We start from the raw sequence: 22859 nt of genomic DNA, 5'->3' as shown, positions 1-22859 counted from the left end.
TTTTTGAAACCCCCCCTGCCTCCTTTTCAGCTGCAGTTTTAAGGCTTTTTCATTTAAAATAACATGAGGAGAATTGTACCTGGCAGTTTGCGCCAGCTACTGAGCTCAGATATTCGTTACGTGTTCTGAATACAACACACACCACCGCTTTAATTGGCTTGCATAATGTAAACTAATAGCAATTAATCTCTCTACGCCGATTAAGCACAGAGTTTTAGATGCCCAGCAAAAACATGCTGTAACACACAGACATGCAACATAAGTCAAAATTCACACAAGACTTTCCCACTTGCTGTATTTAACTTCAACATACAAGAGCTGTCGTGTAGAATACTAATTGAAGCTGATTCGTTTCTTGAACGCTTACTTCCGAACAAGTCTTACTTCTGACAGCCAGCAAAACCTACATTTGTGGAAATCTGATGTCCTAAACTCTTCTGTTAATTACTCTCTTACCTCGCTGGAACCACCTTGCTCTACTAGTCAGAACCTTAAACCTCCCCAAGTCCTTCCAGATCCAGGCAAATAAACGTAGTTGTTGTAGGAGAGGCGGGCGTCTCTTGCTTAGCCTTCCCCAGAAGCCCGATTTTTGGTCCGTGTCCTTGACCGAGGATCACGGGAAGCCAAGCACACTTTCCAGTGAACCTAGACCTTTCCAGTGCGTACATCCCTTCCCGTAACAGCACGTTAGTAGCAACCTTTAGTACTTTTGCAAATTAAGCTGTAGATGCTGCCAGCGGTTTCACTTCAGACACTCACGTAAATCCACTCATTTATGAGTCTGTTAATCCTTCGCTAGCAACAGTTCCTCGACATGCCAAGCCAAACCTTTTGATAACTGATCCGTCCTCTTTCGTGATTTCTTTCTCTACTAAAGCAGGGAGCTGGACTTTCATTTGGTTACCTGTATAGCTCAAAGCCTTGAATTAAAACATAACCTTCACGTTAAAACAAAAAGCCATAAACCTAGGACAGAAGGCGATTGCTCTTCACATCCTTTCAAATATTCCTCAAACGTACAGATCGGTTACAGTTTCTTGTGTAGGCTAGTTTCATTTTACTAATAATTGTAACTGAAGCGTGTCTCGGTACTTTCTTTTCAGCTTTGAAGTGGCCCAGGCTTGAGCTGCCTGTTCTCAGTGCTAGCAATACAGAGATGGTGTACGTAGAAATGTGTGTGTGTGTGTATATATATATATATTTATCTATATATCTCTCTATACTGCTCCAGTTCCTGCGCCTTGACTGTACAGTAATGGGAGAAGCAGGGAATGGAGCACAGCAAACTTTTCCACAGAGTATCTGCTGTTACTAATACTTACAGAAAACAGAAACATGGGGGGGGGGGGAAAAAAAAGCATAATTTTTCTTTTCCTTTTGGCTAGATGCAGGTTTGCCTGGCGTATCTGGGAAAATACCCAGACCGTGACATTGCTGCATCTGTGCTTTTATGTGATATTTGTCAAATTAAAAAATGAAACTGAGTACTTCTGTTGCATCTGATGACATAAAACTTTTATCCACGTGAAGTTTTACAGGGGTTATTCAAAGGGACAATAAAATGGACTGAGTGAAGTGCTATCAGCTCCTTATCGAAAAAAGTGATATTGATTCAGTATCACTTTTCTATTACTGAAATGTCTAAACTGAGCAGAAAAAGCATAAAAGCAGGAAAGGTGACAATTAGCGTGGTAGCTATTTCCTCCTCTCAAGAACAAATACGTCAGCTTACTCAGAGAGCAGACTTAACTGTATCGATTTCTCAAATTAGCTCTGTGCGGGGTAACATATGAATGAGCTTTTTCTGTAACAATAACCACACCCACGATTTCTAACAACTTCACTTAAAGCCTTCATGGGTTTTTTTAGAATCTTAAAATGTTTCAGAGCTAATTCTGTAATGTTAGTTTCCCCCATCCTTTTATAACATGGCTGAGTGTTACAACAGAGGTTTCTACTCAGGAGTGGAGTATGATGCTCCACCAACAGTTTGTCCCCAGGTCGCTGCGACACTTGTTTCAATATTTATATTTACAAGGCGTTTTTACCTCTTCAAAGTCCTCTTTGGCTGACGGAAGATCAGTAGCTAAGCTGGCATCCCCCAGGTGTTTCTCCGTTCTCTCTCCTTGCACCACAGTGGTCTTTATGACTTTGCTGACCTTCCGGCCTTCCACTGGTTCAGACTGGAAATTGGAGGCACTCGGCAAAATGGCAGGTTCAGACAGGGTCACCTGTACGGTCAGAAAGCAGAAGCACACTGGGTATGAATTGAGTAGTGGATACTAACAAAGCTTTTAGTTACAACTTGATTTTATTTGGCAAAATACTACTTTAGCATATATGGGTTCCGTAGGATAAAGAGTAGTTCTGGTATGGCCAGCGAACTAAAAAAACATTACTTGGTTTTCTCATTGCCTTACTCCTAGAGAGGATTAATTCTGGCGAGAGAGAGAACAGCAGCCACGTTCTTAGCATTTCTAACGGCCGCTTGTTAAACATTGCTTTCAGCCGCAGTATTTTCGAAAGCAACCCCTATGACCAGCTTCTGGCCCTCTGTCGCGACCCGAATTGTGCTGGTACAAATGTCTGTAGGGCTAGATGGCGAACCAAGGCGAACCAAGAGAAAGATAAACTGGAAAGCACTTACCTTTGCAGGTTGTTTTTTTTCTTTTTAATTACCTGGCTCTACAAACAGTTTGCATGAAAGGAATATTTTTTTTTTTTAAACTTTTTAGCCTCTTCAAAGCAAAGAACACCCCAGTAAGCTAAACCTAATATAACTGTATAGTCTTAGAAGGGCTGTTACAGAAATCTAGAGAACATCAGATCATTTCATTACAACATTCACTGATTTTCTCATTAGAGCAAGAGGTACAATAACATACGCACATTTGCCATCTATCTACATGCCAGCTTAGTACAAAGCTGCTTTCTTTATGAATTTGGTTCTGGTCATAAATCACAGACTCTGTATCCTGACTTATTTTCAGAGAAAACTGCCCTCTTTCTCTGCCCACCCCCCACATTTTCCCTGTCTTTATTGCGGGGCCTTCTCATCTGCAAGAAAACTTAAAAATATCGTTCAAAACGGAATCTCGTTGGCTTGAGTGAGATGTAGTTACTCAGTACGCGGTCGGTGCACTGCTGCTCGGTGCCATCGCGAGGGAAGCAGAAGATCTGACCTCTGACTGTTCACTGCCGCTCTTCAGCACGACCCGTTTCACCACTTTGGAATAGCCGTCTCCTTCTTCGACCGTGACGGGTTTCTGCGGCGCCCCTTGCATGAGCACTTCCTCTTTTTCCGTGCCATCTGGAGAAACGTATCGCCGGATGATCTTTCTAGTGACCTGAAGGAATGAAATAGAGCTTTATCCCAGAAGAATTAACTCTTAACATATTCCTCCTTATTCTCTATGTAGTATTTTCTACGCAAAGGACTCTTTTTTCCTGCACAGAAAAACCTACGTCGATGGTTCCGTGTTTTAGTCTCACAAATACCTGTGGTAAAACTGCAAGTTGATGCATTCACCCTGCTTCGGTTACCACACAGCAAAGCTTCCATAAACCTCCTTCACAGGCGGGCACAATGTAGATTTTGGAATGACTCTCTAAAGCAGGACTCATTAGGAAAATATGTATAGGATTTTAGAGAGAAAACATACTTTACAACCGCACAACTGCTAGGAAACGTTTTTTCAGAGTCACATTTTCAAAAAGGCTTCTGAAAGCAAGAGGTTAGCAGCTTGGCTATCAAATGCTCAGGAGGAGATTCAGAGAGGGACTTGGACACCGCGTTGTGACACCGACGGTACTAACCACAGCTGAACTAGTGAGCTGGAATTAACCTGCCTAAAAGACTGATCCGGTGCTTAAGCTTTCTAGGCCTTGGCAAGCCAAAGAGGAGCGGAAGAGAATCACGGGGTTCAAGATCAGGAAAATTTCTCTGGCAGATGGGTATGCATCCCTCTGTGGATGACCTGGCACTCTACATTTTCGTACGCCTTCCCAGCCCCTTTTGAAGATCTGAAAGTCTGGATTTAGATGACTCTTGCAGACCCAGCCCTCCATTAGTTTCATCAATATGAGCAAACATGATCTTAGGTGTGTTGGTGTGGTTGTGGGTTGTTTGTTTTTTTTTTAAATCCCACCATTTTCTCAGAAATGTGGATCTATGCAGAGTTTTAGTTGGCTTTAAGTGGGAAAATTAACAAAATAAGTCATGTTGAATTATAAACTGAACCACAGAATGATGTTGCGAATTAAAATAATTCTCCAAACTTTGGAATCTCTCACGAACGGAAATTCAGGTTCCTTCCACGCTCTACTCTTAAAAATCACGCCCCTTCACAAAAGAAAATTTGGCTGTATTTATGTGGCTGTATTTATCCTTGCTTTTGTAGGACTGTAAGAAGGTAGCAAGGGGCATAACTCTGACAATACCTTCTTTACCACTGTGTGGCCATGTTCATCTGTATATTGCTCTTCTGTGACTGTTTCTGGTGGCATTTCAGGCATACTATCAGCCTGTACGACAAAGAACAAAGTTTTGTGAAGCAAGGCCTTCACGTAGGTAACTTGAAGTAAGTGATTTAAAAATTGGTCAGTTGGTTAAAGAATGAAAAAACAATATTGAGAAATGTTAGAAAAATAATTCTTCTGCAAATAAATACTTAGAAAGCCATGCAGAGAAAAGTTATTTCACAACAGACAGGCAAATATATGTTAGTTGACTGTGTTGCGTATGGGGCTGACAAGTCTTTGTCCTCCTCCTAATGAGACATCTGACGGAATTTAGAGTTGGGTTAGCAGGGTTACTGTAATCATCCCGTCAAGAGAAGGAATTGGAATGGCTTATCCAGTGCCCATGCGTTATTCAGGAGCGTTCCAGGTGCACTACGCCTAAAGGTGTTACGGGGCCCAGTCACCACAGGCTCGTGCAATCGTTCACCACGCAGTACCTGAATAATCACCCGGCGGCGAACGACCCTGGTAGTGACCATCTCGTCCTCGTCCGAGCTGGTCTCCAGCCCACCCAGCTCCTCTGCTAACTCCTAGCGGAAGCATGGAAGCAGTGCTCTGTTGTATGTGGTACAGCAGTACTTACAGCTTCTGCCTTGTTTTTATCTAAAACCATCTCACTTCTGAAAATTTGCGCTTTTAGGATTTTGGGCTCTTACTTGACTTTGATGCGGGGCAGGGGAGGCTTTGGCCACTTGACTATAGATTAGCTGTTCATTAGCATATTGAAAAAAGAAAGATGAATCTTTGTGGTACTAATTCTATAGGATGCTTTTAGTGGTCTTAGCGCCCTTAAGGTTGCGAGAGACAAGCCTGAAACTGGTGGCGTGACGGGGTTGCAGGTGGACTAGAAGGCATTCCTAACACCAGCTCTGGAGCTCGTCCATATTGCGTACGGTTTCCGTATTAATTACACAGAATATTGTACGAGAGCCTTTTAATCCTCCATACCAAGAACACAGAGCGTATAGACAGTAGAACTAAAGAGTTTTAACTAGAGTTTTAAATGTATCAATAGCCTTGGCACTGGAAAGATCAAGAAATATTATTAACAAGTGTTGAAGTTCTTTCTCCTGCGTAGGGAAGAATTAAAAAAATAAATAGTGAGGTGAGAAGGCAAGGAGAAGCTGAAAAGAACTACTTGGGGAAATATCAACAGTCTAAAAGCATAAAGGGGAAAATAAATAAGGGGAAGGTTTGTTTCTTTTTGATGGTGCTGGTTGTTGTTGTTTAATACAAGAACCGGAAGGAAATAGAAGCACATTGTCTTTGAGGGCAGCCTTTCGTACGGCAGCCGTTGTGTGGAGTCCTACCGTAGCGAACCTTTCCACAGCTGAGTTATCCTACACATTTTACATTCAGCCTTTTTCTGAGATCCCAGAGGCAGAGCTCGGAAACTCTTCATTCTAGCAGCGGTACATTTGGCAACGTAGACAGCAAAGAAAGAAGAGCCTGTTCTTAGGCGAATGTCAAAACAGGAAACATGTTCTGCTTTAGTAGAACGGTGTTTTCTCTGCTCTGACTTCACTGATTACACTCATTTCCTGCCCAATTATGCCTTCTCCTTTTCTTCCACTTGGAACAGGCAAAGAAAGTTGTTTATTCTTAAACTTTTATCTGTCAGCCGTATAGTTGCTTTCTTTCATCGCCTCTTGGCGTCTTGCCCTCTCCAAACACTGTGATAAGGCTCCTTTGTCTTACACAACCAATGACCCACCTCACATAGCGATTGTTCTTCTCTTCCATCTCCTGTTTCGGCTTTCAAAACAAATGACTATAGCTAGCACTAATAACCACGGAGTAAAGGAGAAAAGACTCACTGGCAGATGGGGATTAATTAGGCCGATTAAAAATATGCCCATCTTAAGCAATAAAACTTGTTGTTTTGTGTCAATTACTTGGAGGTAAAGTTGTTATTTACCTTTTCTAAAGATTCCTCTTCATAGCCTGTTCCAAACTTTTCTGTCTGCTCGTCAGTTGACTCCACTATCACTAGACTAGTTCTCCTTGGAGAAAGGTCATCCTGGTGGAGTTGGGGGTCCTCGGGCTCTTGGACGATGGGAGAGTCACCTCTCTGAGGAGATGATGGGGAACGTGGGGATGGTTTTTCTCTCTCTTCCTTTGCTGCACTGAAGTGCGTGGATTTTTCGCTTGCTGCTTTTCCAGTTCCTGGTGCCGTAGATTGCTCTGTTCCTGGAGTCGTGACACTGTGAATTACATGTTCAAGGGACGTGACTACCCTGCACATGCAATGCTTTCCAGTTTCCATAAGCGGAACGTTGTGCATTGGTTAAATATTGTTACGTCATCTGTCGTCTAGCCAAGTCTAGAAATAGCCGACAGTCCTTGACAATAACTACACAGCAATTTGGCTACAAACGCCTCTCATCTTCCCGGCCCACGAAAATCTCCAAATGGGTGTCCAAACGTTGCACCCAGTTCTGCTAAACTTGGTCTTTCTAAAGGATTTACGCGAGGTTGGCTGTGACTTGTGCCGTCACAAATCCACGTATCACCTATTATTTTTTTGGGCAGAAAGAGACTGGATTCTTACAGATGGATGTGAAGCAACTACGACATTAATTACAAGCTATACAGCTGTGGGTGAGGAGACAGGAGACACCAACTTTTATGTACAATTCTGGAGCCTTACACCAAGCAGATATTTATTAGAGAATCTTGTTTCATTTATAATGTTATTTTCACTGTTGAACGTTGCTATGATTTAATTGATGCCAAAAGTTATTTAAACATATATTACAGGCTACCTGTCCTTGCTTCCACCCTCTGTAGGTTCTCTGTTTGTCTTTTAGTTGGCCCAGAAGCTCCTTGTACATCCAGGCATGGACATGTTTTTTTCCTGACACAAGTTGGTTTTTGACAATTTTTGTGTTCCCCCAACTACTGCCCTTGAAACAATTGTGTTCTGATGTAAGAAAAGATTTCACTGTAGTATAAGTCCACCAGGCCACACATATTATTGTCTAATTCCTCTTAGTACGTGTTCCTTATGAGCTATTTAAATGTAGCCCAATTTTCCTCCTCCTTCAAACTAGACACAAAGTGTAGTGATACTCCCCTGTCATCACTACTCGCGTTTAGTACTGGCAATATTGTCTCAAATCTGTTCTCTATTCCTCAAAACAATGAATTTCCTCGTGCAAATCATTAGGAAGTATTGGCATTTTTGCCTATCAGTGCAATGTAAGTCCTCTACCTGAGATGCTGTTTTCTGTCTCCTACACTCTCTCCTGGGTGTCAGTCAGACCTTGAGCAACAGAATCCCCCAAAAAACCATTGGCTGGACTCTGTTGCAGTTTGACTGTTCGGAGCTGCATCTCCACATCAAAGCTGATCGGCCCCAGGAGAATCACTGCTTTGGAAGAAGATCTGATATCTTGCTAGCCTATGGATACCTGAATCAGCCCTGCGCAGAGTTCTCGGCGTGGCCACGTGATTAGGGACAGTGGGAAGAAAGAAACCACATCTTTTTCAAGTTCCTTTCGAAATGAAACCAACCCCACTCACAGCCCCAGATCAGAATTCAAGGCTTTGCTGGTGCAGGTCTCCTAAATCTATCCTTTATCGCGTGTTGTTCCCTTACGTACTTATTTCTTGTCTGTATAAAACCCTCTTTCTGTTCCTTTGGCCATTTGAAATTTACTTTTAAAAGCCCAGTTGCTAATATGTGCTCATAAGTTTTGTAAGTAATGATTAAGTTTGAAAATTTTTGCCTCAACTGAAAAAGCCATCCTGAAGTTGAAGAAAGGCTCCTCTAGTGTGAATTCCATTAAGTTTAACATTATTTGTCATCTAACATATGAAAAATACACAGTTTGCAAAAAAAAACCCCCACCTCTACGTTATCCCTCTTTTCTTTCATATGTCCTAGACTAGATTATTGCTTTTGTTCACAGTGACAAACCAGTCTCTCCCAGTCCTTAAGGCTTCCTCCACATGGATTAAGAAGTCAAACCTGTAGTAGGAACTAAGGCACTGGTGTGCACAATTGGAGGAAAATTCTAGTGAGTTCACGTGTTTTAAAGACAACTCTAAAATCCTTTTGTTACACAGAGAAGAGAGAATCCGTTCTGCATAGGCTTCATTCTGGCCTGTGGACACTTACAAATACTCATGCTGTGAAGCAGATGGTTTTGCTAGCACATCTTGGGGTTTCCCTGAGAATTCAACTTCTACTTGTTCCTTATGTGCTTGTCTCAGGAGCTCAGCCATGGATACTTCTGCCTCGCTCCTGGGAGTACTGTCCTGAAAAGGAGAATAACTGACAGAGACGTCTTCCTCAGAGACGATAGGAGGGTGTTCAGTCGGCTCACTGTCTTTAGATGTTCTGTGTGGTTCGTCTTGCTTATGTCTTGAACTGTACACTTCTTCCTGCAGTGCAGAAAACCCTTTAAAAAACAGAGATGAGAAATGTCATTACCACTCTTACTAGAACGCATAAGTCCTTTTCATTCTGCATGTGCATTTAACATCCCTGGGGATGTTAAACGGATGGAACCAGGAACATTTAGACATTTCGAGTGGGAGAGGACAGAACCTCTCTAGCTGAAGGAACAATGGATTACCGGTACTGTTGCCAAATAGTGAATCTTGACAGCAAAAGGCAAAATAAAATTTACCCAGAAACGTACCTAGAGTAATTAATCTTGAAACCCTCAAAGTATGAAAGAAAATTCGCAACAGTTTTTTTTTTCCAGCAGATTAGCAGATTTAGGGGCTTTCCCTCCCACCCCCATCCATTATTTATCTGCTTATGGAAAAAATAACTACGCAAGTCTGGAGAAATAAATTCATCCAGGACCAGGTGCAAGAAATAGCTAATTTATGTGCTTCAAAGCATATAAACACAACATCTCTCCACCCCCAACCCCTAATCTCAAAGCAGGGGCTCTAATTCTGCAAAAAAAAAAGTAAAATAACGTACGCATTTCTGTTCCACAAGCTACAATTCACAAGCTTGGGCTTTTGTTTTCCCTTCCTAGCCATGTTCACTAGGAACCTATTGAACTCTGAAAAATAGGCCGGGGGAAAACATAACTGCCTGTACTGAATTTGAGCTGGCCACAGAGGTTAACGTTCTAAAACTAATCAGTTGTGATATTAGAATGCTAATTACAGCAAACGACCTTCTCTTCCCCCATTCTTTTAAAGATGGGACATTTGCAGCTGTCTAATCTTCACCAAGCTGCTAGTTTGATACTAAGGTTAAGGATGTAAAAGTATCACTTCCAGAAAAGAGTTTTATTTCACATAATTTGGAGGGGTTCTTTAGTTTACAACCATTGATCTAATCTACTGAACTTTTAAAGTTAATAAATCCAGCAGCATCAGAGCAGAATTACAATTTCCTGGATACTTGAATCCAAAGGTTTTTCCAAAGCATGGAGTAGTTTTCCTTTTACAAACCTTGGTCAAATCCTAAGGCAACCTTCTTAACTTTTATCAAAGTACTCCTTTAAGCAAAAAAAAAACCCAATAAACGGGGCGTAAGTATAGCAGTAGTTTCTGACAACATTTGCTTTATGAGAATCAGCTAATGCAGAGATCTTGTACCTGGTGAAACAGTGACCTGCTTGCATTCATCCATACTATCTCTGCTTTCAGAATGAGATTCTAGGGCTCAGTCGTAAGAGTTGACAGATTACCCCAGTCAAACATTCCAGAACAGAAGCTGGTGCTCAGCTGAGACGGCCTGGCCAACCTGGACCAGGAGACGTTTACCTTCACTGTGGTCCAGTCCTATCGTTTGTTCGATTTCTGCGTACGTGCGAGAGCCGTGGACCTGCATGGAGTCTATGCCGCTGGTCTCCATTAGGTGAACGATATCCATGCGGTTGATTTTTGTAAGACATTGGGTCAGATTTGTATCTGTGGGATCAGAACGACACCGTGGAGCTGAGTTAAGAATGCGACATGCTCTCCCCCTTCTGTTTTCCATATGAAGGACATACAGAGGATACTGAGCACTATAATATCGTACATAAGATGCAGATGCATTCAGAAGCACTACTATGTAAAATCTAAAAGTAACTGGAGGGCTGCCCAGAAAAATTACCACTCATTTTGTTTTTTCCTTTAACAAATCTCTTCAGTTTAGGACAAAAAGGCCTCAGTGTTTTTCCACTCTTTGCTGTAAGATGTTCTGCCTTGTCCTTGAATGAACAAGATTAAACTATTTTCTCTGAGAATCCTATGATATGCCATGTTACACAGATAAACTTAAAAAAAAAAAAAAAGTACAATGTATGGTCATTCTTTCTATAGGCTAAATTGTACCCAGATTTTCTGTCTGTGATTATAACACACATCTGTCACCCCGGCTAGCAAACTGGAGGCACGACATGCACTGTAACTGGAAACGAACCTGTTGCGTGTTTCCCATCCCTTTCAAGCCAGTACTTGAGGAGCGCGTGGCTCTGGTCTTGAAGTGAATTAGGATTTTCAATTCGGATCTGGTGAATCTGCTCTTCTGTGAAATCCAGTTCTCTTGCCAGCTCTAAAGAAGAAATCCATCTCTGTAAAGAAGTATTTTTCTTTTTCCCCACCTTACATCTATTTCATGGCTGTCAGCAGCAAAGCAGCTTACAGACTTCTATGAAACCACATCCTCTTTGCCTCCAGGTACCTTGTGTTACATTTAGAGGCGTCATTAAACAGTAAGTTAATGAGAAACACAGAACTGCGTTATGCCTGGAAGCCATGGGTCTGTGTGAGGTTTTATTCTGTGTCTACCATTCCTCGTTCTCAGAGGCGCGACACTACAGACAAAACTTAGCAGTGCCAAGCTATCAAAGAGAGTGCAGCTGCAGAAACAGCACATGAGCAAATATAAGTATTTCCAGCTACAGAGCACCATGCTCAGCAGATTCTGTTCTCTGAAACATAGACTATTTCAGAAACTTTCATCAAATTCTAGTAAAAGAATTCATTTTAAGTAATGTCACTTTGTAGGGCTAGATTAAAGCATGATACTACTGCTCCCCCTGGACTTGTTTGATGTAAAGAAAAGCTAACGTCCATGAATTACAGTTGAAAACCAAAAATAAAAAATGTGAAACTAAGAATAACTGGTGTCTTTTCTGGTGCAGCACAGGCTCAGACTGCAATCCAGAAAAGAGAAATGGTTTAATAGTCTGTATCATCTTTACTGTATCCAGAACCAGGAGCAGCTTCCTGCCATCACCAAACTAAGATGCAACTGTGGAAACAGGTCATCAAATGAGTCAAAGCCACGGAGAATTTGTGAGATTCCTGCTGTGATTCCTGGTGTCCAGATTTCTGCTTCTTTCACAAAGGAGGATTCATATTCTGTTCCACTGTCTTTATCACTACAGTGGCCTGGACTTGATTTTGGAGGGTGTCATCTTTAAACAGGGTGGAGGGAACCCTAACCCCAAACCCCAGATAACCTTATCTGGCCGGCTTGTAAACTGGTGCAACTAGAAACTTCAACAAACTACGCATTAAATTCAAATCCTAGGTAGTCAAGTAAGGCTGAACAAAACCCAACCATTATTTTATCCCCCCAAAGTAACATTTGACATAGTAATCTCCACCATAATCCATTTTTACTGTAAGCTAAGACAGGAATATTAATGCAGATGCATTACCCTGCCCTCTCTAAAATGCTATAAACCACGAACACCTATTTTGATGAGCATCCATTTTGCCTAGCTTTGTTTTCAGAACTGTCTGTTCATTTATATAAAATTGTCAGGTCCCAGTGCTACTGATTTCAAGATAATCCGTGCTGGGATGGGTGACATACGCTCCCAGCCTTCTCTATGGATTGAAATAGAGGACAGGAAGGGAAGAGGTGAGTAACATAAGCAACAGTATCAGTGATATTTTGTAAATGGTCTGAAGATGCTTATAAAAACAGTACAGAGCACAATCTTCGTTACCAAGGAGTTAACTTTTTTTTCCCCTGGTTTACAACTCTTCTTTACCTCCTGCAGCCTTGCTTATTTTCAGGAGTGTGGTACTGCTCTAGGGATAGATACAAAAAACTGTAGACCTGATTTAATTTTCTTTAAAGCAATTTTTTTTTTTGTTGGATTGCACGCATTGACACAGCATCGAGATTTCTGCACATCTCTTTTTCTTTGTAAACACTTTTGGGTGGATTTTTCAGGGACAGACATCTGCATTTCATTCCGTGTTACTTTCCCTTGCCCCCAGTAATGTTAACTGTCTCAGATCTCTTGAATCCACAATATTGAAGTGATTGTGACAAATAGGTCCCCTTTTTATCCCTTTTCCCTCTTTTTCTGTAGAAAAGAAGCTGATGTCATTTATCCCTATAGTGGCCTTCCAGCTCAGGAGTTACAGAACGCAGACAACATTTATTCACTGAATAAGTGAGTTTATCTTCTAGCCAGAGTTGTTGCATTTTACAAGGGAGGGTAGGGTAACCCATGCCAGCTCTTTGTCACTCTCTCGTCCTAGGAGTTTTCCCTCTGCAGATGCCACAGCAAGTGCAGAGGCTTTAGGAATCTTAGTAGCCAGAAGACAGTAAGCTACTGAAACATTTCTACAAAACATCTTTAGATAATCAGGAAACCATCCAAAATAACCACGGAAAAAGTGAGGAATGCTCCCTGCCTTTCTCTCTGGAGCAGACGACGTGCACTTTACCTGTCCAGCTGAATCCAAGATGATCAGCAATGTGGGCCAGTCTTTCCTCTGTCCTTTCCTGATCATCCTGTTGATCTAGAGGTCAAGGAGAGCCACAAGTTGCATTTTACATGTTAAAAACCGTTTTCATAGGTGATATAGCCCAAGAAGGGAAAGTGCTTTTTTTTTTTTTTTCTTCCTAACTGCTGTAATCTACACATGGACAGGCTGTTACAACTGGGTAACTAAAGTGAGGACTATAAATCCCCACGTAAAGATTAAAAAAAAAAAAAAAAAGAAAAAGCTTGATTTTTCAAAAAGCACAGAGCTATCTACATTTTCCGTTTGAAAATCAGGCCTTCATACGAAAATCTAAGCAAGGACTGAAGTGCCTACTGTGCCTCTTTTGGCCAAGCATTTTATTCTAAAACTTCATTCTAACATTACATTGAAGACTTCAACTAAGTCAAGAGCCATAATTTTCCATGCCTCCTTAGTAAATGCCAAGGTTGAAAAATTCATCTGGACTGGTGCTTCTGATTATGTTCTTTCTGTTGTAGGGAAAGTTTTGTTCAAACAGTCCATTTGGCACTTCGTATTACGGTCTGTATTTGAGATATTGTTAATTTAAGCGTCTGTGACCCTTTCAGCTAGGGAGTGATACAAGATACTTACAACGAAGGCAAGGAAAAAATCAGATGTTCGCTCGCCAGTCTTCACTTATTTCAGTAACAGGGAGACTGACTGTTCCTCCCATCCCCAAAGCTCATTTGAGGATGGCAGAATTTGAGTTTTGGTTTTCCCTGAATGCACACATGGATCGCACTATCTCAGGTTCAGAAAATTGCTTAGGGTTAATGATATATGCACGTGTCATTTTAGCTACTGGATTTCCATCGTGGCTACTCAGTAGTAGTACACAGGTAGGGGAGAGGAAAACCAAACACCAGAAAACTTGTGCTGAAGTTCCTGGTGACACAGAATTTTCTTGAGATGCAGACGGTCAAAAAAAGGAACATGAAAAACTTAACTGTTTAAAACTTCTGGAGATCTCTTTGTGTAACAGCTCAAAAGAAAATGAATTTGCCTGTCTCGGTTTCAAGCAATGCCCAGATATTTCCTTATTAGTAAAAATTAATAGTTAAGAACAGAGCCAGGGAAAGCCACAAGCCAAAATGTGCATGACCTGAGCAATCGGTGTAATGGTAAAACGATAGTGTTTTTGTTCATTAAGGCAAGACTTCCCGTAAGCATTCATGGTTTGCAATCTTGAGATTGTTTCACAGACAAGAACAACACAGACACAACACAAAAAACAAACACAGCTCACAGGGGAAAAAAAAAATACACAACTAACCACCAAAAGCTTAAAAGAAAACGCCACACACATAACACGCGTAAGCAAACACATGTACACACACACACCCCAAAGAAAACAAAGAACTCAAAAAATTAATTCATGACATGCGTCGCACAGGGAATCCCAGTCGTTGGCAAATACCTTCAGCATGGTCATGGACATTTTCATCGGGGATACGCTCAATCTGAGTCTCTACAGACTCATCCCAAATGGGTCTGGTGTCAAAGATGTCTTCGGGAACTGACTGCTGAGTCTCACTGGATGGCACATTTTCAATAACTGAAACTTCTAGGGCGCTACTGCTTTCATCATCTGAAACTAATTCTTGTTCTCTCTCTGACTGCGTGAGTCTTTCCACTAATTTAGAAGCTTCATCACTAATTTCTTCAAAGAATTCTATGGAGTTTTTGTAAAGGTCAAAAAAATGTTCCTTACTTTCTTTTGTGGGACTAAAAGCACTGCGGGAGGCTGTAGTGCTTCTGCTTTTAACCGGCAACCGTGATGAAAATACCTTGGGTCTTGCTGAGGTTGCCTCATCTGAGTCTAGCTCGAGCTTCATCTCTCTCTCCCTCTCCCTGGTCTCTGCTTCTGCCTCTGCATAACTCCTAGCTTTTACCGAACGTTTCGTCTTTGGGTCCGTGGGAATACTTGCATCCGATTCAGATTTACTTCGGCTCTCTTGTTTCACAGGCAGTTTGCTTGCCGCGTCAAGAGCTTTGGGTGACTCTAGCATGCGGACAGATGGGTCCGCGTACGTATATTGTTGTTCAGCTTTCTGGAAAGCTGCTTTGACAGGAATTTTAGACTTTGGTTTTGCTTGGTCATCTTTTCCTTCACCCTGCAAACTGTCTAGGAAGCCGTCTGTGGGAAGGCTCTCGTTTTCCGATTGTTGCAAGGACTGCGTCGCAGCAGCAGCTGTTCTTACGGGAATTTTGGATTTGCTTTCACAAGAAGGCACTCTCTCCATTAGAGCAGTGGGGATTTCAATCACAGATCTCTGTTCCTCTGGTGAAGAGTCTGGGGACTCATCAGCCTGCTCAGAACAAACTAAACTAGTGATTTTTGAAAAATCTAATTCATCTTCTACTACAGACTGCTCAGGAGAGATTGGGCAAGGCACCTGACTGCTATCAACCACGTCAGACTCCGTTCCGGAGAGGGATTCAGCTTCAGAGGCAGCGGTTTCTTTCTTTGGTGATTTTGAAGAAGCTGAAATACCCATTTTAATTGGAATTCTGGATTTAAGATCTGCTTTTGTGGTGCCTGTGCTGACACCTTCACCCGTCATTTCTTCTGCTTTATCACTAGACTCAGATGCTGGGGGTGAATATTTCAATGTGTCTTTTTCTTGTACGTCCAAGTCCTCTGATTCTGAAGGTGAAAACGGGTCTGGTGAGCTCTTCAGCTGAGAAGATTCCACCTCTGCTGCTTCTTTCACTTCTTCAGATAAAGAAACTTCTTCCTGAGGCTGCTCCCCCACTTGGAAGAAGTGAAAGCTTTCATCTGGATAGTTCCTTTTGGTCATGTCAATGGCTCCACTTCTGGTCATTTCAAACAACTTTCCCTCCTGAAAAAGAAAAGGATTTTGTTCACTAAGTGGTGTCCCTTCTTCGGTAGGTGTTCTGGCCGGTGTTGTATCAGGTGTCGTGCCTTGTGATCGCCTGTCTACCATCAGACCAAATATCTTCTGCTCCTCCTCTTTCACCCGAGCTTCAAAAGCTTCATCGTCTTCACGTATTTCACTCCACATGTCAGAATCCACATCAGTTTTAGTGATGACAACTTGGCTGATCAATGTCTCTGTTTCATCTCGTATATCCTCAAGGGCAGAGTCAGCCAATTTTGTGGAATCTGATGCTGAAGACTCTTGGGACATTTTCTGACATGCGTCCTCTGGTTTTGGCTCTATTTCCATATACACTTCCTCTGAAGAGTGATATTCACTATCTCTGTCTCTGCTAAGTAAAGCTTCAGCAGTCTGATCTTTTATTTCTTCAACAGAATAGTTCTCCCTAGTTAGTAGACTTCTACCAGATCCTACCTTACTTTCAGAGTCAGGAAAGAAATGTCCAGAAGACACATTTTCATAAGGGCTTACTATATAAGGATCACTGCTTTCAGCAGCATCTGCTACGCAACCTTCAAGTTCCACCGTTTCAGTGGTAAGGGATGAATACTCTGGTAAGGATTCCTCGGCATGAGTATCTCTGTGAGTTGTTTCAAAACTCGTATCTGCTTTTCCCAAATCCCTTCCCAAAGCAGAACAGTCAGTGGTATCATCTTCAGCCAGTTTGCCGTCTCGTGGTACAGAGTACCCGCTAGGACGGTGTCCACAAGAACTACCCTCTGCTTTCTCAGACGCAGCTCCTGGAACGACATGATCTGCGTGCATTAACAACGCAGCGGGTTTGACGTCTTTTTCAGGAGTATCACGCTGCTGTAGCGTTAGCGAAGCCTCAGCATCAACTTCTTTTCGAGAACTGTCAACAACGGAAAGACACAGAGCACCCCCAAACTGTGTGACTGGGGCGTTGGGACTAATTGTCTCGCTGTCATCTGTACTGTCATATTTGGATTCATCAGTTTCTGCCGATGCGCAGCCGTCAGAATGACAAGTGCCTGATTCTCTTGGGGAAGCCTTACAGCTCCCCCCAGGCATAAGCGGTTCCTCTTTGTCATCTTCCGCTGGCTTATCCTGTTCTGCTTTAACCGCACCTACCCCAAAAGAGCACTGTTTTGAATCAATGGGTTGAAAACCGGCTTTGTCGGGGCTAGAACTGGAGTCAGTCCTGGATGGTAACGGTGAGGGCGGCTGCACTCGGATCACAGGCTCCGTTAAGAGGCCTGAGTCGGCTTCTTTTTTCAGCCGAGTTAACTCCGGCTCACTTTCTGAAGAGGAAGTACTTTTTCTCGAGTCAGCTGCAGGCATCACCACGGTAGGTGTATCTTTTTCTTCTCCAGCTGTTGACTCCCGTTCTTCAGCTTCACATGCAGCTTCTGAATCGGGAACTGCAGAAGATTCACCTTGCTTACAGTCCTTTTTGTAATCTCTCTTCTGTTTTGCTTCTTGCTCCAACTCATCAAACATTTTGATTTTGGTCACCATTTTAAACATCTCCTCTTCAGGGGTGAACCTCTTCTTTGGCTCACTTTCTGAATCATCCTCTGGTTCCTCACTGACTTCAGGGATCACGGCAGACTTCGGTATGTTTGACAGTGCCTGCGAGTCTGCTGTTTTAGGTGTGATTTCATAGCTGATTTCTTCAGAACTAGGAGTTTCAGGTGAAAGAGGACTTTTCCCTGAACTCTCCATGAGGGATGTTTGCTCTAGACTGTCATCATCGGCACTTCCCTCGGGGTCACGGAGAATCCTGGAACGCACCGATGCCAGCTCTGGGCAGGTTTCTCCTTTGCTAAGAACAGACTGAAGAGGACCCTGCCCCAAAATACCAGCCTTCACTGTTTGTTCTACAGGGCTACTTTCAAGGGAATCACGGCAGGGAGACTCTTTCATAGGACTGGGCTCCAAAGAATCGGGCGTTTTGTGTGACGAGTTATCTTCTAGCACTGGGCTTGCTTCCAGTGAGTCTTTATGACTGATAGCCACCGAGTCATCTGCAACTGGGCTAAAGCTTTCACTATCATGGCTAGCGAGTGAAAGTTCCAGTTTCTGGGGACTTCTAACCGCAACACGATGTTCACAGGTTATATCTTTTTCTTTCTCTAAAGCAGTGTCATGTGTTTCAGAAGACATAGTTAAATGTGCAGTGGTTCTGGATTCTTTATCCCTGCTAATATCTTTCACAATGGAAGCTGAGCTACTTTCAAGTTTATCAGCCTCTTCTTCAGAGGCTGTAGGTACAAGCTCTTCTGATACCTGGTCAGAATGAGACTTACTAGTCTCAGGAACAGCATCTAGCTGTCCTTCAGTAATACCTTTTTCATCTTCCTTTGGAGAGAGTTCCTTCGGAGGACATGTATCTGCTGTTGTGTGTGCTCTAGCTGCTCCTTCAGCTTCTTCAATGTGCCCATCAGTTTTCTTTGGTGAGAACGAAAGGCTTTCGGGGCTTGTTTCTGGAGTCTCTGCCAGACCCTCATGCTTATAGCTCTCCTCAGAGCTGATCTGAGGGGTGCCATCAAGTAGGCTACCTGGAGAATCAGCCACACCTTCGTGTTTAAGGCTCTCCGAGCTCCCATCAAAAGCAGCGCTTTGCAGAGAAAGAGCCGGAAGGAATCCATCTTTCACATAATCTGTCGGGAAAGCAACACTGAAAGGACTGGTCAGTACTTGCTCCAAGTTTAGCTCTCCCTCCTCTGTCACCGAAAGGTGTCGGAACTGTTGATATTTGTCATTATCCTCCAGTTCTTCTTTAATGACATCAGAAAAGTCTGTTGAGGTTTTTCTGTCAGGGCTGATCTGGAAGTCAGTATCTCCTTGGTCATCAGAAGTCCTGCCCTTCACAGCTGCTGTATCTTTGGCACTTTGATCATCAAATACTGGAGGAAGAGGTTCAATTGGTTTTTTTCTGCTCTGCTCTTTTACCTGCTCTTTACCTACAGCTTTCTTGGTAATTTCAACAGTAGAAATTTGCGTTTTTCCTTTTTTTGATTGCGGCTCTTTCTCTGGTTTTGATATCGTGCTTTGTTTGTCCTTCTGTTTGTCTGTCTTGTGGCTTGATACTCGCCTCGTTTCACTTTGCGAAGAAATTGTTTTTCTCCGGGTTGTCTCCTTCTCAGGGGGCTGTTGCTTCTGTTTGACGGATTTGTGCTCAAACAGTCCAGATATATTCTTGGATGGGTCTTGGCCTGACTGGAAGGCTTTCATCAGTTCACGAACCGACATGGTCTCTTCAAGTCTTTCTGTCTTAGAAGAAGGTGAGACAGGCGGTTGTGCTTTGTGTGCGACGGGTTTTTTGACTTGCACTGGTCTTTTAGGAGCCTTTTCGGCAGTACTTTCTCTTGTTTGAATTCTGACAGGCAGTTTTGACCGTATTTTTTGTTCATCTTCCACTCGTTTCTGAAGAGCTTTAACTTTATCTTTTATTGAGCCAATGGGAGTTTCCTCTATAACCGGGGACACAGCTTTCACCTCAGGAGCAGCTGTCGGAGTTAAGCCAGGTTCCTCACCTACTGACTCATCTGAAGTGAGCTTTGTTAGTCCTGCTTGTCCTTCACTGCTGTGCCTCTTGCCTTCCTTTTCCTTTTGCTTGTCTCTTAATTTTGTCCTAACTGGCTTTTTAATTTCTAGGGCTGGCTTCTGTTGCTCCTGTGCACTTACTGTTTCAGTTGTTGGAGATTCTTGTCCTTCCTTCTCAGAATCCCTGCTTATTACTACAGCTTCAAATCTCTCTTCGACTAAATCTTCCTGTAAGGCTTGTGGCTGTACCTCATGAAGAGAAATATATGTTTTCAGATCCTCTGTGAGGTAATCTACCATTCCTGTCATGTCCGACTTCTCCATTTCTGTCGTTCCTTCATCTACCCTGACTTCTACGCAGGTAGGTTCAGTGACCTCTAAAGGAGCATTTCTTCTGGCCTCTTCGATTTCTTCATCACTGACGATGACCCATTCTTCCTCTACAAGTTCTTGTCTGGAAGGGGACTTCTGCAAAACATGTTCTTCTCTGGTATAGGATCCGCCTCTCAGAATTTCATTTACTTTTTCTAAGTCTTCTTTCACTCTTTCAACTATTTCAAAAGGCTCTCCTGGCTCTTCTTCAGTGGGCTTTCCAAGATCTTTCACTTTAATGGAGCCTGATTTATCAGAAGGGTCAGTTGTCAGGATGGCAGTCATTTTGATCAAATCTTGTTTCATCTCAGAAACTTCAGACAACAGGTCTGGACTGGCTAGCACAGGGACTTCATTAACCAGATGGCTTTTCAGGATAGATGTTTCTGTAGATTCTGTCTCGTCATCTTTGATGCGAATGAAAAAACATTGAAAGTAAAATGGAAATCAAAAATAGAGATTGGAAAATGTAATCAGGACTGAAAATGACAGTCTTTGGTTGCAGTGGAAGGTAGGAAGGTCAACAAAATGGGCCGGGAATGGTGGATCCACAAGATCTGAGGGTACAAGAGCAAAGCAAAGCTAACAGGGGGAAAAAAAAAAAACCCAAACCAAAACTGAAAAGGAAAATGGCAGGAAATAACTTGCTTAACTTCATCAATACAGCACAACCACACATACGTTACCAAAGCTGTAACAAACCAAATCGGGACACCGACTAAAAAAAACCCAAAACAACAACAACAAAATTTAAAATTAAAAACAGAAGAAACACAGTGAATTTACACAAAGATAGGCATCTCAAGATTGTTCAGATGTTACAGATCAATGTTCAAATAAAAATAAACAAGAAAAAAGGAGGAAAGCATTAGAACTGATTGAAAGTCGATTTCCTCTAAGAGAAAGCCAGTGTTAGCAAACTGTCAGAATAACATTGGGTTAGCATTTTTTTTTTTTCTTAATGACCAAAATAAAAAGTTAAGAAGTAATTCTGCAGTAATCTAAAATAGGATCGAATATGCAGAGATCTGAATCAGCTGCAAACCGGCATTTCATCTAAGGGGATTTCACACCTAAACAATGAAACAAACATTCTTTTGGTTTAGAGGCATGGTCCTTTCCTTGGAACATCCTCATTGACAACTAATGAACTGACTGAGGAAGGAGAAGACAGAGAAGAAAAGGAGAGAGAATAGGAAAAAACTGTGAATCAACTTAGAGGTGATTTCAAAGTTTTGTCAAATGTAATGTATGGCAACCAAAAATCAGAGACAGTCACACTAGACACATACATACAATTCATGTAAGGCAAGTTATTTCCATGCAAAGCAAAGGTGTTGCAAATGCTGCTGGGTTAAAAAAACAATAGCTCTACAAATTAATCATATAAATTAAAGATACGTGAAAATACTGTATGACATACTGTGGTGAAATATTTGTCTAACCTGTGCAGTCAGTATACAGTGAGTCGGATGTCAGTAATTCCCATTATGCCATAACTGCCTGCTGGGGATATTGCATTTGAGGAAGGACTGCTAGAAAACATACACTGAATGGAATGAAACATTGGAGGACTGAAGCAAGTTATGAACAGAATGCAACGCTTAGAGATTATAATTGTACCTTTTTCTTTTAAAGGGAGTACATCCCTTTAAACCTGACACCTTTCTGCAGCCCGGGCTGAAAGTCAAGGCAGTGATGCAAATCAGGAGAGCCTGAGCAGTACATCATTATCTGTGTTTCTTTGTAAGAAATACCAGTTTTGGTACACTGTTCTCTTGCGTGTTATGAACGCTAAAGGTCCGTGCTGTACATTAGTTATAACCACACTGCTGGGGGTGACTTTGGTGCTCAAAATTTGGGGCCTTGGTACTGCTGGTTTTAGCGTGAACTACCTAGTGCACACCAAAACGCTAGCTAGTAATTTTGTAGATTTGCAATACATATTTTTATAAATGCCAAACGGACGACTATCGCACTGGCCAAAGTCAAGGTAATTGGACTGAAGAAGCCTCAGAGGGAAGAAAAACACGCGTGCTATCCAAACAGCATGTGGCTGGTAGCAAGAGTGCTTGCTGTGATTCTCTGTGGGCCAGCTCGTTAGCAGAGTGAGGAAGCAGCGGTAGAATTACGACGAGAGAAAAAGAAGAGAACTCCCAAGCTGTCAGGAATGGTCAATAACTGTCAGCAAGTGTTGGTGGTAGAGTGCAGGACAGGGACCTTTTAGGACAGGCAGTGTAGACGTTAACATCCCAGGTTAGTCCTCTTCCCTGCGCTGTTACAAGCTTTTGGAAATGAGGTGGTTGGCCTCCCTCGCACCTCCGCTGAAGTGCTGCTAGCTCATCTCACAAAGCGGCTCGTTCTGCCACGGAAGGCGAGTGTTGTACAACTGCCTTGGTGGCTGCTCTGTCAACGTAACTTTGAAAACTGAAGGGCAAACGGTTGTTTTGAAGAATAGTTCTTTAAATTAAGTGGAACAGCTGAAACAGGAGACTGATAAATTCTCCCTCGGGACATGCACATGTGAGTCCTAGTTCCTACCAAACAGTACGAGTACTTGGCCAAAAAAATCAGTCACTTGTATATTACCTCATGGCAATTATTTAAACTAAAGAAGACCTTTAGCAGAAGTATAAGGGAACAGGACTAACTGCCTGAAAAGACGCTGCTTGGTTGCAAGTGTATTTTCCAGCAGCTTAGCTATCATGATGTGAGCCATCTCCATTCAGCCAAAGGAAGAAGCAGCAAAACTAAATTGCCACCTGACAGCTCTTTCCTGTGTTGAATTTAGAGGAGTCTGTGGCAGCCCCAAGTGAGCAACCTCACCAGACCTGC

General features: G+C 42.4%; 1 protein-coding gene across 7 annotated transcripts in view; it reads right to left on the bottom strand.

The window, feature by feature from the left end:
• Window positions 1-22859, bottom strand: part of ANK2 (ankyrin 2) — a 289370-nt gene that overhangs the window by 2396 nt on the left and 264115 nt on the right. For 6 of the 7 annotated variants that reach the window (XM_086746523.1, XM_086746525.1, XM_086746522.1 and 3 more), the window contains 10 exons: window positions 14657-20431; window positions 13177-13251; window positions 10904-11035; window positions 10261-10407; window positions 8645-8927; window positions 6440-6725; window positions 4959-5051; window positions 4441-4524; window positions 3183-3347; window positions 2049-2231 (listed from right to left, as the gene is read on the bottom strand). In XM_086746523.1, coding sequence (XP_086602649.1) covers window positions 2049-2231; window positions 3183-3347; window positions 4441-4524; window positions 4959-5051; window positions 6440-6725; window positions 8645-8927; window positions 10261-10407; window positions 10904-11035; window positions 13177-13251; window positions 14657-20431 — 7223 coding nt within the window. Of the gene's footprint in view, window positions 1-828; window positions 921-2048; window positions 2232-3182; window positions 3348-4440; window positions 4525-4958; window positions 5052-6439; window positions 6726-8644; window positions 8928-10260; window positions 10408-10903; window positions 11036-13176; window positions 13252-14656; window positions 20432-22859 lie in introns of all 7 variants that reach the window. The other variant, XM_086746528.1, reaches the window with a different exon arrangement.

The sequence above is a fragment of the Chlamydotis macqueenii genome, chromosome 4 (assembly GCF_036417535.1).
Source record: "Chlamydotis macqueenii isolate bChlMac1 chromosome 4, bChlMac1.mat, whole genome shotgun sequence".
Classification (NCBI taxonomy): domain Eukaryota; kingdom Metazoa; phylum Chordata; class Aves; order Otidiformes; family Otididae; genus Chlamydotis; species Chlamydotis macqueenii.
The sequence above is the reverse complement of the archived record's forward strand: the minus strand, read 5'-3'. Positions and strand labels throughout refer to the sequence as shown.